The 17258-nt window shown below is 46.3% G+C and overlaps 1 protein-coding gene across 4 annotated transcripts in view; it reads right to left on the minus strand.

The window, feature by feature from the left end:
• The window catches only part of LOC125430912 (disks large homolog 2), a 149891-nt gene that overhangs the window by 99466 nt on the left and 33167 nt on the right, over positions 1-17258 (minus strand). For all 4 annotated transcript variants that reach the window (XM_048493273.1, XM_048493272.1, XM_048493271.1 and 1 more), the window contains exon 2: positions 4450-4564. In XM_048493273.1, coding sequence (XP_048349230.1) covers positions 4450-4520 — 71 coding nt within the window. In that variant the 5' untranslated portion in view covers positions 4521-4564. The remainder of the gene's footprint in view (positions 1-4449; positions 4565-17258) is intronic.

Consider the following 17258-nt stretch of genomic DNA (forward strand, 5'->3'; position numbering starts at 1 on the left):
TGTGTGGGCAAGACAATGCAGCTGCTAAGGTCTGCTATAGTGCACTGATGGCACAATATTCAGCAATGTATGGCTATAGCCTCTCTACGATAGGAGCTATATTGGTATGCTATAGCAATAATTTGTGACTGGTTTTACCTGTGTGGGCAAGACAATCCAGCTGCTAAGGTCTGCTATAGCACACTGATGGCACAATATTCGGCGATGTATGGCTATAGCCTTTCTACGATAGGAGCTATATTGGTACACTATAGCAATAATTTGTGACTCTGTGGGCAAGACAATCCTGCTGCTAGGGTCTGCTATAGCGCACTGATGGCACAATATTCAGCAACGTATGGCTATAGCCCCTCTACGATAGGACCTGTGGGTTAAGATTTTTTTCAGCTGGTGACTCTGGAGAGCTGCTGCCAGTCAGAACAGACAATACTGAGTCAATTGGACCCAAAGCCTGGCACTTTTCTATGTCCCTGCCCATCCATCTAAGTCCTTCTGTATTGACCTTTGGAGGGTATCGCTCAGTGATCAAGGCGCTGAGCCACCAACATACCCCCAGAATGGCTCCTGTTTCTTCTTCTGACCCTTCCTGTCCATTAGAAATGGCTTCATTAAGCTTTCCTCCTGATGGGGTGCCTGCATTTCCCGCCCTTCGTCATGCTGACACATTGTTAAGAGCCCCGGTTTAATTGAATCGATGTAAGGTCGTCGTCTGAATTAGTTCCACCGCGAGCAATCATCACAGACGGGGGTTTGACAAATTGCCTTCCTCCCAATCACAATCATCAAGATGTTCCGACTGTAGGCCCAGCAGGATTGGCAGAGCTGGGGAAATGGAGGCACTTAGCGAAGGAGGGATTTGCTGTTTTCAAAAAGGGATCTGGCGCAGCTCTCTTTGCGCCCGTCATGAAGCAGAGAAGCTTACGGGGCCGAGGGGCTGTGCACCTTCTGAGGACAATCCACACGAGGCTCAGAGGATACTCGATCCTCCTCTGCTAAGGGAGGAACTTGCAAATGCCCGGGAACTTTTCCGTGGCTTTTAGGAGAGATGCACGCACAGGGATTACTCCTATTTAGAGTTCCCAACACTGCCTCTTCAAAGAGTGGGCAATTTCAGGGGTGGTGCTAGGACAGTGATGGCGAACCTTTTTAAGACCGAGCGCCCAAATTGCAACCCAAACCCCAGTTATTTATCGCAAAGTGCCAACCTGGCAATTTAACCTGAATGCTGAGGTTTTAGTTTAGAAAAAAACAACCGGTTTGCTCCTTCTTCCTCCGCCCCACCCACTCGAGCAGGGGCCAGCCTGCTCTAGCCTCCAGCAAGTCCTGCGTGCATTGCTCTGTGCCTCCCTAGCATCTCTGCCGCCTCTATGCCCCCCCCCCCCCGGTCGGGCAGAAGCCATCCGGAGCACAGGCACCAGGCCCGCCAGCCGAGACCTCCCTGCTCACCACGGTGCGCGCATGTCATGCTCAGTGGCCCAGGCCAGCCTAGATGTGTGTTTGTGGGGGGTGGGGTGGGTGATTTTACGCCCCCCACATGACAAACTTTGTTTGTGTGTGCCCACAGAGAGGGCTTCGAGTGCCACCTCTGGCACCCGTGCCATAGGTTCGCCATCACTGTGCTAGGAAGAGAAGGATGTGATGTCACTTCTAAGTGACTCCAAGCTGCCTCCCTTAGGTCCTTTCCGCACGGGCCAATAAGCCCGGGAGAACAACGGGAAAAAACTCATTGCGGGCGGGAACTTCACACCTGCTTAGGGTCGGGTTAGGTTCCTGACCCTAACGCGAGTCTGCCCCGTGTTATTTCCCCCAAAATGGGGTATTCAAGAATTGCACTATCTGCAATCCTTTTTAAAAACAACAGAGGAAAAACACACAGCATGACCAGAGTGGAAACAGAACACGCGGAGCTGCCCTAGGGACGGGCTGTGGCTCAGTGCCAGAGCATCTGCTTTGTATGCTGAAGGTGCCAGGTTCAATCCCTGGTATCTCCAGTTAGAGGATCTATCATCAGGGGATGTGAAAGACCTTTGTCTGAGATCCTGGACAGCTTTTGCCAGTCTGAGTAGACCAGGGGTCTGCAACCTGCAGCTCTCCAGATGTTCATGGACTACAATTCCCATCAGCCCCTCCCAGCATGGCCAATTGCCTTCCTCCCAATCACATATATATATAAACCTTTAATGGCATAATTAAAACATGGCATAATTAAAACAACTCAAAAATACACACGTTGCACTCTGGCTGTGTCCAACCTTATATAGTGATCTTACATATAATTAAACAACTTAACACTTCTATTTGTATTTACATTTCCTGATTTCTCTGACAAACTTCTTAAAGATACAGCATAAGTCTTCCAACTCTTATAACTAAACATAAATAATCACTTAGTCCATTCAACTCTTAAAGAAAGCCAATATACCCATTAGAAGCCTCAAAGAACTGTTGGAAGTTGATTGAACATACTGGCATACTGAGGAAGACGCACGAAAAAAGGTTTTATACGCGCGAGACGTTTTTATGTAGAACCTACAGAATTGGAATATGGACTATATGGAACTGAAGCTTTGTTTCTGAACAAAGAATTGAATGGACTAAGTAGAAGAAGAAGAAGAAGAGTTTGGATTTATATCCTCCCTTTCTCTCCTGCAGGAGACTCAAAGGGGCTGACAATCTCCTTGCCCTTCCCCCCTCACAACAAACACCCTGTGAGGTAGGTGGGGCTGAGAGAGCTCCGAGAAGCTGTGACTAGCCCAAGGTCACCCAGCTGGCGTGTGTGGGAGTGCACAGGCTAATCTGAATTCCCCAGATAAGCCTCCACAGCTCAGGTGGCAGAGCGGGGAATCAAACCCGGTTCCTCCAGATTAGATACACAAGCTCTTAACCTCCTACGCCACTGCTGCTCAGTGATTAGTTATGTTTAGTTATAAGAGTTGGAAGACTTATGCTGTATCTTTAAGAACTTTGTCAGAGAAATAAGGAAATGTAAATACAAATAGAAGTGTTAAGTTGTTTAATTATATGTAAGATCAATATATAAGATTGGACACAGCCAGAGTGCAACGTGTGCATTTTTGAGTTTATTTGGGCTAACGTTGACATTGCACTCTTAAAGATAGTGGTGATAATTAAAACAACAACATGGCAAAATGGCATAATTAAAACAACAACAGCAAGATAACAGCAACAACGGCGACACCAGTATGACAAGTACGATCTCCAATACAGTTATGACTGTTTGCTAATGACAGAGCACAAAAAGTTAGCCATTGCTTCCAATACTGGTTCTGGAGGGTTTCGCCTGGTGTATCACAGAGAAATGTCTGTTTCTCACTGTGTCTAAGTGAGAAGGGAAAGTTTAGTGTGGTATATTGTCCATGTCCCAGGGTGGGGAACCAATCATTAACTGTTTGGGTGGAACTTGCTATGCAAAGGTGTGGTTGAGTGATTTGTATTGCGGGTGGGGTTATCAGTCCATTTTTTAAGTACTGGGAGCCAGGCCCTGCTAATCTTTTCTCTGTGATACACCTCTGAAGATGCCAGCCACAGATGCAGGCGAAACGTTAGGAACAAAATCCACCAGACCATGGCCACACAGCCCGGAAAACCCTCCAGAACCAGTTGAATCCGGCCATGAAAGCCTTCGACAATAGCTTCCAATACTCTTACAGACCCACAATCCAACATAGTTACCACAATTGATAAATCAGTATTATCCATTGGGAGTTCTTAGCCACGGGTCTCGATATTTATTTCTAGCTAAGCTATGTAAGGATTCAGTATAAAGCATCTTTAAGGCTACATTTTTCCTAGATACGCCTCTGGACTGATGTACTTCTTCGCAGAAAGCAGTACTTGGGGAAAGTGTTAACCCTCCAATTTCCCTGAGCCATGCTCCTAAGGTAGATTTCCCGCTGGAAAAAAAATAGCGAAGGCTCTCCTTGTGTCTCTAAAACTACATATGAGTCCAGTCGCATGTTACTGACCGATAAGATTTCAAAATCCAACGCTTCCTTCAGTCCTCTGAGCCACAATGAACGCAGGAAGCACAAACACGACTAATCGGAACAACGGCACAACCAGTTTATTTATTGGTCCCTACAAAACTCCTTCTTTCGTGGGTGTTCCTTGTTCCTTTCCTCCTATCAAAGAGCAGAATCCCTTCCTTAGACTTCAGGCTGTTCTTCCAAGCTAATGAGCCTTCTTCGATCTTAAGTGGCTCTCATGCTGGGGGAAGAAACACTTAATTTGGGAGAAGAGCCACTTAACTCAGAGAAAAGCATCAACACTTTCGGAAGGGGAGGAAATGGGCCAACGTTTCTCGAGGTCAAAAAATGTAGGACGCTTTCATCGAGGGCCGTTTCCCTCCCGAACGATGTGGGTTGGACCTCAATTTCATTCTGAGCCCCGTTCCTCGGCCATGAAACGCTTCCGTGTTTGTGCGCCTACCTGACATAGAGGGAACGCTTCTGATTGGTCCGCAGGGAGCCCGACCCGGAACTCATGCTGTGGTTCATCATCTGTTCACGCAGGTCATGGATTTTGGCCTCAAATCGAGCGTACTCTAAGAAAAATGAACAGAACAGAAGAGCTTTTCAATCATCCACTGGTCATAAAAGCGACGACAAAACACATTAAGATTGAGGTAACACAGGAGGAGGTGAACATAATAAAACTAGGGCTGCGTGCCCAGAATCCGGGTCCTGAATATTCAGATGCTGCCACCTATTGACCTTGCTATCTTCATTGTTACTCCCATGCTATAGACTTCATTGTTACTCATACTTCTATTCAGATGCCCTCACCTATTGACCTGGCTGTCTTCTTTGTTACTCACAGACAATGTTTCTTCACCCACCCTGGACACTCCAACAGGTATATATGCTCCATTTGCTTTCCCAACATCAGATCCTCTGAAGATGCCAGCCACAGATGCAGGCGAAACGTCAGGAGAGAATGCTACTAGAACACGGCCATACGGCCCGGAAACCACACAGCACCCAATATGAAAACAAGGTTTGGGGTGAATTGTCCATAGAACAGGGGTCTGCAACCTGCAGCTCTCCAGACGTTCATGGACTGCAATTCCCATCAGCCCCTGCCATAGAACGAGGGGCTTATGGGATTTGTAGTCCATGAACATCTGGAGAGCCGCAGGTTGCAGACCCCTGCCATAGAATAAGCATGCAATTAAAAAATCCCCACAAATGCGATTATATCTCCTGTTCCATTCTTTTCGTGATTCTGGAATTTCTGTCTGTGCTGCATTTTAAAGCCCCCTCTTTGACACACATGCTAGAAAAATATCTAAATTAATTCCATGTCTTGCCATTTCTATATTTTTCGGCCCCTTCAAAAATCACCAATATACCCATCACAAGATGTAAACAAGGTTTTCTTCTTCCTGACAGCCGGTGAATAACCATACCAGCGCCTGGGCTGCAGTTTCTCCCCGTGTCCGGGATCACCTGACTGAGTTACAGCTCATGACTCAAGGAGCCAATCACAATGCTTCTGGTTCTATATAAAGCCTGGGCTGGGGAGCTGCCTCCTCAGTGTGGACAACTATCAGCAAGTGAGGAGCTATATAAACACACAGACAAAACATTTATGGGGGTTTCAACTTTCAGGTGAGATCTGGAGATATCCTGTTGTTACAATTGATTTTAGACGACCAAGATCAATTTCCCTGGAGAAAACAGGTGGTTAGAGGGTGGACTCTATGGCATTATATGCTTTTGAGGTCCCTCCGCTTGATCCACCCCCAAATCTCCAGGGATCTCCCAATTTAGATCTGGTGACCCATCATACAAACACAGGAAGTTGCCAGGATTAGTTTCCAGCAGAGTGTGGTGGAGTCTCCTTCTTTGGAGGTTTTTAAACAGAGACTGAATGGTCATCTGTCAGGAGTGCCTTGATTGTGTGTTCCTGCATGGCAGGGGGTTGGACTGGATGGCCCTTGGGGTCTCTTCCAACTCTGTGATTCTACAGACCAACAAGATTTTTGGGGAAATAAGCTTTTGAGAGTCAAAGCTCTATTTGTCAGATAGGTATATATGCCACTTAGTAACCCTCCTTAAATGAGAAAAGGCGCGATCCAGCCAGTGTTCAGGATTCTGGTTTCAGTTTGCTCAGAAAGAGCATTGTTTAAAAAAAAAAAAGATTTTGCACAACAAACCTGAATCAAACAGCTCATTTGCCTGGGGACAACCCTGCTAAGCCACAAATCCGCTAACTCTGTTTCCACTTCATTTCAACTTCTTTCCGTGGTCAGCACCTATTATTGAATCGAACCGTTATTGCTGTATTGTGGTTTATGAGATTCTCCTCCTGCATGGATCTCATTTTGTCCCGTTGGGCATCAGTTCTGGTCCCAGAATTAATATTTACTGTCCTTTTGGGTGCGCTGCCCGAACATGACGCTGTTGCATAATGAGGACGACTTATTTTTATTCCTTAGTCCAGAACTGGCAAGGTTTGGCTTCCGCGATGGCTTAAAATCTGGCACTGTCCTAAGCTACGTGGTTGCGGAACACGAGCCATTTTTATCCCTTTGCAAATCTTCTGGGTTGGACAATTTGAAATCCGGGATCTGATAGCAACCGTCTCTCTGACACAGGAGTACGTTTAGCAACGGTTTCTTCATTGCTCATTTCATGCCTGTTGACAGTTTTGTTTATCTTATTATATGCCTAAAGGTCACACAAGTGAGATAACCAAAGATCCATGAACAGCTCTTCAGTGCATTTTTCTTTTTTTATGGAGGCTTTGATTAGAACCAGGGATATGGTATGGCAGAAGGAGGGAGAGGAGTTTAACTGTTTCCAACCATTCTGGTTTAGGAGAAGGGCGGTGGCTAAGAATGATGAATGAATACAATAGGGAAAAATCACTACTAATAATCAATAAGACCGCAGCAGTAGTGTAAGAAGCAATAAAAAGAAGAAGAAGAAGAGTTTGGATTTATATCCCCCCTTTCTCTCCTGTAGGAGACTCAAAGGGGCTTACAATCTCCTTGCCCTTTCCCCCTCACAACAATTACCCTGTGAGGTAGGTGGGGCGGGGAGAGCTCCAAGAAGCTGTGACTAGCCCAAGGTCAACCAGCTGGCATGTGTGGGAGTGTACAGGCTAATCTGAATTCCCCAGATAAGCCTCCACAGTTCAGGTGGCAGAGTGGAGAATCAAACCCAGTTCCTCCAGATTAGATACACGAGCTCTTAACCTCCTACGCCACTGCTGTATTCAATCTGTGTGGTGTGTGGTTAAGAGCAGGTAGATTCTAATCTGGAGAACCGGGTTTGATTCCCCACTCCTCCACCTGAGTGGCGGAGGCTTATCTGGTGAACCAGATGTGTTTCCGCACTCCTGCATTCCTGCTGGGTGACCTTGGGCTAGTCACAGTTCTCTCAGACCTCTCTCAGCCCCACCTACCTCACAAGGTGTCTGTTGTGGAGAGGAAGGGAAAGGAGAGAAAGGTGGGATATAAAATCAAACTCTTCTTCTCTTCAATGGTTATAACACCATAGAGTCCACCTTCCAGAGTGGCCATTTTTTCCAGAGGACCTGATCTCTGTCACCTGGGGATCAGTTATAATAGTGGGAGATCTCCAGCCACCAACTGGTGGTTAGCAACCCTATAGGGCACAGGTGTCAAACTTGCGGCCCTCCAGATGTTATGGGCTACAGTTCCCATCATCCCCTGCCAGCATCATGCTGGCAGGGGATGATAGAAACTGTAGTCCATAACATCTGGAGGGTCGCGAGTTTGACACCTGTGCTATAGGGGGTTATGATGCCATCCAGCCCAGCCAGATCATTGAGATAGGCTCTTAGCAGCAATTGGCCAGAGTGAATCACATGATACTCCCTGACTTCTATAAAAGCTCAGAGGTTGGACTCACTCACTGTTCTGACCAACAGGTTTGCATATGGTTGACCCCCCCAACTCAACAGGATCTAGGTCTACCAAAAATTGTTTGGGTTATTCTCCAGAATCCTGTGCTGTCAACTCAAAACTGACTCATGGCAACTCTGCAAAGGGGTTTTGAAGGCCAAAAATGAGCAGAGGTAGTTTGCCATTGCCTGCCCCTGCATAGCAACCCAAGTCTTCCTTGATGGTCCCCCATTGAGTTATCAATCCCAGGTGGCCCTTCTTAGCTTCCAAACAAGTCTGGGCTACTCTGGCTCCTAGAATAATAGAATCATAGAGTTGGAAGAGACCAGAAGGGCCATCAAGTCCAACCCTCTACAATGCAGGAAGACACAATCAAAGCACTCCTGACAGATGGCCATCCAGTCTCCCTTTAAGAACCTCCAAAGAAGGAGACACCACCACACTCCAAGGTAGTGCATTCCACTGTCAAACAGCCCTGACTGTCAGGAAGTTTTCCTTGATGTTTAGGTGGAATCTCTTTTCCTTCACCTGGTCCTAGTCTCTGGAGCAGCAGCAAACGAGTTTGCTCCCTCACCAACATGACATCCTTTCAGATATCTAAACATGACTATCATGTCACCTCTTAACCTTCTCTTCACCAAACCAAACATCCCCAGCTCCCTAAGTCTCTCCTCGAAGGGCATGGATTCCAGACCTTTGACCATTTTGGTTGCCCTCCTCTGGACTCATTCCAGTTTGTCAATAGCCTTCTTAAATTGCAGTACCCAGAACTGAACTCAGTACTTTAGCTGAGGTCTGACCAATGCAGTGTACAGTGGTACAATTACTTCCCTCGATCTAGACTTTACACTCTTATTGATGCACCCCAGAATTGCATTGGTTTTCTTGGCTGCCATGTCACACTGCTGACTCCTCCTCGCTTTTTTAAGCAGGTGCAAAGAAGAAAATCACGTATGCCTTTTGAGCTGCAGTGAATTTAAGAGACACATTTCATGCGTCTGCGGAAAGTTTGCGTCTCATTTCCAAACGGCTTCCCTTTGTAACATCTGAAGAAACTCAAAGTTGGTTTCTTTGTCCCCCACCAGTGATGTCTTATCATCAGCTATTCTGGCTAAAGATCCTTTTTTTTTTTTAAAAAAAAAACCCTTTTCAGTGCAGTTTCCTCTTGAATAACTAATGGAGAAATTCTATGCACGTGGCAGTCAACGTCTATATTTAGACTCCAGTGTGCAGAGCGTGGAGTGAGATCAAGAAGCCGAGTCTCTGAGAGCCACAGTGTCAGATCAACGGCAGGCCTTGCTGTCAGCCAGCATGAGCTCCCGGGTGAACTTCAGCGGAGAAGCACATCTGTGCTTTGGAATGGACGGTTCAATCACTTTACTGAGATCTGATATTTCTGTTCAGGAGTCTTGTGCACAGAATTTCACAGATGGATGATATCCGAATGGCTTGCGAAACACAGCCCAACATTTAGAATTCTAGAGTTGGAAGAGACCCCAGGAACCATCAAGTCCAACTCCCTTCATTAGTAAAAATGAAAAGACAAAAGGAAAACCCTGTTATCCCCTCTACCATTAAATTCATACAACAGCACTGCTTGGCTGACAATCACCCAGTAAATTTCATGGCAAACAGCATTCAGCCAGCATCTCCTTCGTTCTAGTTTACTCAAACCACTACCTTGCACTGCCTCTCAACTACAAACATAGAACAATAATCTTTCAAGCAAGTATTTCATATTCTAAGTGGAAACACCTGATCCTTTTGACTGGAGAGGCCCGGGATTGAACTTGTGGTCTTCCGAACGCCAAGCCGATATTCTACCACTGAGCCACAGTCCGTTTCCTGACTAAACCCACAAATCCAATAACAAGGAAACTCATTAATCTAGGTAATATTGATTCACACCATCGGGCCCATCTAGCTCAGTATCCTCTGCTCAGATTGGTCACCGCAGAACGAGGTCTTTCTCATCACCTGCTTCCTAAGACGCTCTTTAACTGGAGATGCCGTGCACAGATCTTCATCATAGAAAGTGGGAACTCTGACACAGCTGCTTCCTGAACATGCATGCACCAAAAAGAATCGTAGAGTTGGAGGAGACCCCAAGGACCATCAAGTCCAACCCTCTGCCACGCAGGAACACACAATCAAAGCACTCCTGACAGATGACCATCCAGCCTCTCTTTAAGAACCTCCAAAGAAGGCGACTCCACCACACTCCGAGCTAATGCCTTCCACTGTCGAACAGCCCTTACTGTCAGGAAGTTTTCCTTGATGTTAGGTGGAATCTCTTTTCCTGCACCTTGAACCCATGACTCCTGGTCCTAGTCTCTGGAGCAGCAGAAAGAAAGCTTGCTCCCTCCCCAACATGACATCCCTTCAAATATCTAAACATGGCTATCATGTCACATTGTTACCACTGCTGCTTGGGTAACATTAAGTGATTTCAACTCAGGCAACGTAGTGAGGTGCAAGAAGCCGGTGTTCTTCAAAAGCAAAGTATATTATTTGGAAGTGGTGGCTACAGCTCAGGCAGGGGAATCGTGCTCTCGTAGCCAAGTGCAAGAACTTTTATACATACACATCAAAAGGGGCAAGGGGGGCAGGTAAGGGGGCAGGTCCCTTACCTTGCAACAATAAAGAAAACATCAACACATAAAAGAAAAGGGACAATTACAACTTTGTGAATGGGCCCATGAGATCTCGCTGTCAGGCGTCTTCCTGCGAGACTTTACGATAGTGCTGAAACGGAGAGCGGAGAGTGTCCATTCATAAAATTGGGTGAGGCTGTTAACGCACCCAGATATCTGGTTATCAGATGGGCTGCTTCCTTGAGCTATGTCTTGAGGCTCCCGCACCTCAGTCCCACAACAAAAGAAAGTTCAAATGGTCCAATGGTGATCTTGGCACGTCCTTCAACGTCTGGGATATCTGGGGTGCTGTCATCAGATTCAATTTGTAATTCCAAAAGGGTCTTTGTTTTCGCTAAAGAGATTTACCAGGTGTTGGCCCAAACTGAATTCCAAGACTAGCTTCCTTGGCTCTTAATATCAGCTGCTACAAGCTGTTGCTTTTTACTAACAGATACAAATATCAAAAAAAACATTTCCTAATTTTAATGAACTTACAATAAAAGAGCATAAGCGAAATATCCTAACCTAGCATTAACAAACCTTAAATCAACGGGGAAACCTAGCTAACATATAAGCCTAAACATGGGACAGACAATAAATTCAACACTGAGGGGCTTACATTTAAATCCTAAAAGGGACAAAAGCAAGAGGGAAGCCATGTAAAACCTTGGCACAATCACATATACACGTCCTTTCCAGGCCTTGTGGAGGCTTTTGGACAACACTGGTCTCTTTGCTCTGGTCCTTAGCCAGTGTAGTTCAGCGATAGGCTCAGGAAAATATTTTTCCTATTTTCCCGGCGGTAACAACATCTTAACCTTCTCTTCACCAAACTAAACATAACCAGCTCCCTAAGACTCTCCTCGTAGGGCATGGATTCCAGACCTTTGACCATTTTGGTTGCCCTCCTCTGGACCTGTTCCAGCTTGTCAATATCATTCTTGAATTGCAGTGGCCAGAACTTTACACAATATTCCAGGTGAAGTCTAACCAATGCAGAACAGAGAGGTACAATTACATCCTTCGATTTTGACGCTATGCTCCTATCGATACAGCCAGAGGTGGGATCCAGCAGGTTCTCACCAGTTCCCGAGAGTGGGTTACTAATTATTTGTGTGTGCCGAGAGGGGGTTACTAATTGGGTCTGCTTTTCCATTAGAAATTCCATTAGGTCCAAAAATCATAAAGTCCTGTTGTTTCCTATGTGGCTGGTTAGCGAAGGTAGAAAACGGGAGATAATTCTCCCTGCTGGGCTGTTTTAAAAACATGTTTGAGAAATATGGTCAAGTTCCTTGTTTAAGGAAAGTATCCTTCTTTTGATTTCTAGAAACAAAATTAAGTTTTTGAAAGTATTAAGTATTTGACAGGCAGTCAATTAGAGGAGAAGTAGTTGTTTCTGTTGGCAGTAGACGATAGGACGTGCTATAATGAGTTTAAATTATGGACAGAAAGATACCAGCTGGAAATTAGGAACTTTTTTTTAACAGTAAGAGTTTTTTACAGTATCAGAGAAATGCCTCGCCCCCGGAATGCCCGCCCCCGCCCCCACCATGCCCCGCCCAGGCCCATTGGTGCTACGCCACTGTTTGAATCCCACCACCATGGGAACCTGTTGCTAAAATTTTGGGATCCCACCACTGGATACAGCCTGACATTGCACTGGCTTTCTTGACCGCCCCTTCACACTGCTGACTCATTATCGTTTTATGGTCGATTAAGACCCCCAGATCCCTTTCACATGCAAGTGATTTAAGAGATTGATAATTTGTGAAAAATTTTTTTCCTACCCCTCCTGTACCGTGGATAGAATCTGTGTGTTTCTACAAGATGCCCGAACGGGAGTTCTATAGCTTTTGCTTCTGCAGTAATTACTGTAAAGATATCTCTGAAGCCTAAAGTATAACTCACTGGATGTTCTGAAAACAACAAAAAATAGTAATAAGATTCGCCGCAGGTGTTTGTGCGTGGGAAGCTCAGGCCTTCAGCTGCTGGAATCTTATTTTTTTAAAAAATGCATATTATTGCATTTAAAACTCCAGAAATGTCAGATGTGCAGCCCGATCCAATTCATTCTCAGAGGTAGTCCCCAATTAGGCTTATCTGCAAGTAAGTACACATAAGGTTGCAGGCTTTAGGGCCAAATGAGATGAAAATGAGCTTCCAAGCCTTTTTTTTTAAAAAAATACCCAAGCGTGTGTGATCTGAATTTGAAATGGGAGCATGATGTCCTCAGACTGAAGGATTGGAGCACCTTCCCTATGAGGAGAGGCTGCAGCGTTTGGGGCTCTTTAGTTTGGAGAGGAGATGTCTGAGGGGGGATATGATTGAAGTCTATAAAATTATGCATGGGGTAGAAAATGTGGACAGAGAGACATTTTTCTCTCTTTCTCACAATATACACTCAGGAACCAGGGGGGCATCCATTGAAAATGCTGGGGGGGGGGGAAGAATTAGGACTAATAAAAGGAAACACTTCTTCACGCAACGTGTGATTGGTGTTTGGAATATGCTGCCACAGGAGGGGGTGATGGCCACTAACCTGAATAGCTTTAGAAAGGGCTTGGACAGATTTATGGAGGAGAAGTCGATCTATGGCTACCAATCTTGATCCTCCTTGATCTCAGATTGCAAATGCCTTAGCAGACCAGGTGCTCAGGAGCAGCAGCAGCAGCAGCAGAAGGCCCTTGCTTTCACATCCTGCACGTGAGCTCCCAAAGGCACCTGGTGGGCCACTGCGAGTAGCAGAGTGCTGGACTAGATGGACTCTGGTCTGATCCAGCAGGCTAGTTCTTATGTTCTTATGACTGTCAACTTTGGGCTGGCAAATTCCTAGGAGATTTTGAGGGTGGCACCTGGGGAGCATCTGGTATAAAGAGGGAAGGGTTCTCAGCAAGGTATAATGCCATAGAGTTCACCCTCCAAACCAGAAGATGAAGAAGAAGAGTTGGTTTTTATACCCTGGTTTACTTTACCTTTCAAGGAGGCTCGAAGTGGCTTACTTTCACCTTTGCCTTCCCGCAACAGGCACCTTGTGAGATAGGTGGGGCTGAGAGAGTTCTGAGGGAACGGTGACCCAAGATCACGCAGAAGGCTTCATGTGGAGGAGCAGGGAAACAAACCTGACTCACCAGATTAGAGTCCACCGGTCTTAACCGCTACACCACACTGCTTCTCGGCCATTTTATGCTGATGAACAGAAGTGGAAGAATTCAAGAATCTTCCGCTTCCAGCTGTGAGGCCATGCATGCCCCCTTCCGCACTTGCAGAATAATACACTTTCAACCCACTTTCAATGCACTTTGAAGCGGGCTTTTACTGTGTGGAAGAGCAAAATTCACTTGCAAAAATTGTGAAAGTGGATTGAAAGTGCATTATTCTGCATGTGGGGAAGGGGCCTGATACTGATAGCTCCTCCCAAAAAAATAACACTACTTTTTCATGAGGGTCAGTGTGACGTAGTGGTTACGAATGTCAAACTAGGATCTGGAAGAACCGAGTTCGAATCCCCACTCATGCCATGGACGTTCTCTGGGTCACTTTAGGTTCAGCCCAACCTACCTCACAGGGTGGTTGTGAGGTTAAAATGGAGGACGGGAGCAGGATGTCAGCTGCTTCAAGTCCCCAACTGGGAAGAAAAGCAGGGTATCAGCGAAAGAAAGAAACAAGGGAAGGGAACACTGCAAGAATGCCACTCCCGTCCCTGCCACCTGAAGCTGAGCAGTTCATTCAGCCAACTGATGCTGCTGCGGGTCTGGATCGGGCCTCTAAAGGAGCTGGATCCAAGCAGGGCGGAATGGGTTGCCAACTTTCCAAGCAGGGCCTGGAGGTTTTCCAGAATTACAGCTGATCCCCAGATTACAGAGAGGAGTTTCCTTCAAGAGCTTTGCTACACTGTGGGGTGGCCTGTATCGCAGTGGTGGGATCAAAAAATTTTAGTAACAGGTTCCCATGGTGGTGGGATTCAAACTGTGGCATAGCACCAATGGGGCTGGGCGGGGCATGATGGGGGCGTGGCCGGGCATTCTGGGGGCGGGACATTCCTGGGGCGGGGCTGTGGCAAGGACGCAGCCGCTGCGCCGGTCCTTGGGCGGGAAACAAATGCACGCAGGCGCAGGCTGCCACGCACGCCGGTGCACCTCCTGCTAGACTGCTTCAAGTTCTGCGTGCTACTGCTGAGAGGAGGGGGCGTAACTAAGGCAAAAATCACGTGGCAAAATCACCAGTTAGTAACCCCCTCTTGGCACACACAAATAATTAGTAACCTACTCTCGGGAACCTGTGAGAACCTGCTGGATCCCACCTCTGCCTGTATGATATTGTACCCCCACTGTGGCCTCTGCCCTCCCTAGGTTCCACCCCCACCCAAATATCCAGGAATTTCCCAGCCTTGTTGGCAACCCAACAAGGGAAGCTTGGGTGGCTTCTTTCCTAAATAGTATGTGCAGGTCATGCGACTGACAGGCACATGCCTATTCCCGCAGAAACCTTTACGGGTGGGGCATGGATAAAAGACATAACCACCTTGAACAACACTTTAGGAATTTCCTAATTCTTTATGGCAAAGACCATAGAGGTTTGTGAAATTCCTAGAGCGGCGTTCGATACGGCGACGTCATTTCCGGGACTTTGCCCAGAAGTGCATCAGCTGATGCCTTACTTGCCCAGGGTAATGCCAATTGGTCAGGGATCCTGGAGGGGTTTCCCCCTTCTTCTGGGCATACAGCAAAGGGCCCTTGGGGGAGTGAGGAAAAGGTAGCTGATAATTTTCTGTGTTGTGCAGGAGGCTGGACTAGATGACCTTTGGAGGAACCTTTCAACTCTACGCTTCTATCTGCTCTCCATCCTCATCTCTCTGCCATTGTGTTGAGACACTGCCAAGAGTCTGCCTGCTATTAGTGGGCAAATGGTATGCTTAGTGGATCATATTTTTATTTTTTTAATATTCTTCCATGCATACATTCCTGCCATATTGTAAAGCGGCACACCCGGGGAACAGCGGAGTGATAAAAGCTCCCCCCCCCCCCCATGCTGGAAAATTAAGCTCTGGTTAAACAGTATCGCCCACCAACCAGCAGAGCAAACACCAAAGCAATAATTTTTCTAATGACTAACCGAAAGGTTTTTTTTTTTTAAAAAAAACCCAATCCATACAACACAACATTTTAAATTGCTTTTCCCCTCTTTCGCTTCTAAGGTTGTTCATTACCGGTTTAGGACCAGTTGAGATATAACTATTTTCCTCCACAGGAGGTAAAAAACAGTACAACGTAATGGAAAAGCTAAATTGTTTTGTATGAAAGAGCCTGCATGTGTTTCTTTAGTACAAATGTTTTCTCCAAAAGCAGCATGGGTTTGCAGTTTTAACTATAGATTACACACACACACACACACACACACACACACACACACACACACACACACACACACACACACACACACACACACACACACACATACACACACACACACACACACACACACACACACACACACACACACACACACACACACACACACTTCGGTTGAATATTGTGGCCCCAAAGGGGTTTTGTCCGAACGGAACTTGCAAACCTACTGAGATCTTGCATCTCAAGGGCGTTAGTGGTGCCTGGATCAGCAACCTTCTATACTAAGGAGATCAGTTTACAGGTCACCTGAAGATCTGGGGAAATTAGTTGGTTCAGATAACCAAGGTCAAAAACAATGCCAGGACAGGTCATTGCCTTCACACACGCACAGCTTGTGTTATTATCATCAGATTCTTTCCAGACCCAATGAAAAAGCATTTCATTTTGGAGCAAAGGCATAAATGTGAAAAAAAGAGAGAGGTTAGATTGGAAACAGTACTTGTTTTCTAAGGTGCTACGGAGAGCCACTGTGGTGGAGTGGTAAAGAGCAGGTGGACTCCAATCTGGCGATCCGGGTTTGATTCCCCACTCCTCCACCTGGGCAGTAGACTGTGACTAGCCCAAGGTCACCCAGCTGGCGTGTGTGGGAGTGCACAGGCTAATCTGCATTCCCCAGATAAGCCTCCACAACTCAAGCGGCAGACTGGGGAACCAAACCCGGTTCCTCCAGATTAGAATGCACTTGCTCTTAATCACTATGCCACTGCTTTCAATTGGGGCAGGGGGCAGGGGTTCCATATTAGTATATGAGTCACTATAGTAATCCCCACCCCCAACCCAACAATCTATCCATTCATTCTGACTAGTAGTTCCTTGCAGGAGATCAAGAGGACATAATCAGTGGTGGGATTCAAATAATTTAACAACTGGCTGTATACAAGCATCAGCCAGTTCTGCTGAAGTGGTGCAACCTGCTGAATCCCACCACTGGACATAATGGCTCTTCTCTTTTCACAACAACCAAGCGAGGTAGGGTTAAGGCTGAGAGGTGTGACCGTGCAACGTTATTTATTTATTTTAAAGTATTTCTAACCTGCCTTTCTATAGCCCACATTCAAGGTGACTAACAAAATACAAAAAGTTCGACACGAGAACACTAAGATGGCTACACACTATTACTATATTACTATGACTATACCACCATCCTATGATCACCACCACCACCACCACTACTCCTACTACTCATTTATTAAGTAATAAGCATCTATTTTGAGGAGGTACTTCTAAATAACGTCTCCCATACAGAAGCATAGCTCCAAGGGGACAGGGGGGGGGGTGCGTGACGCACTGGGGGTGTGGGGGAGGACGCACCAGCGCACC

This window comes from Sphaerodactylus townsendi, linkage group LG04 (genome assembly GCF_021028975.2).
Source record: "Sphaerodactylus townsendi isolate TG3544 linkage group LG04, MPM_Stown_v2.3, whole genome shotgun sequence".
Classification (NCBI taxonomy): Eukaryota; Metazoa; Chordata; class Lepidosauria; order Squamata; family Sphaerodactylidae; genus Sphaerodactylus; species Sphaerodactylus townsendi.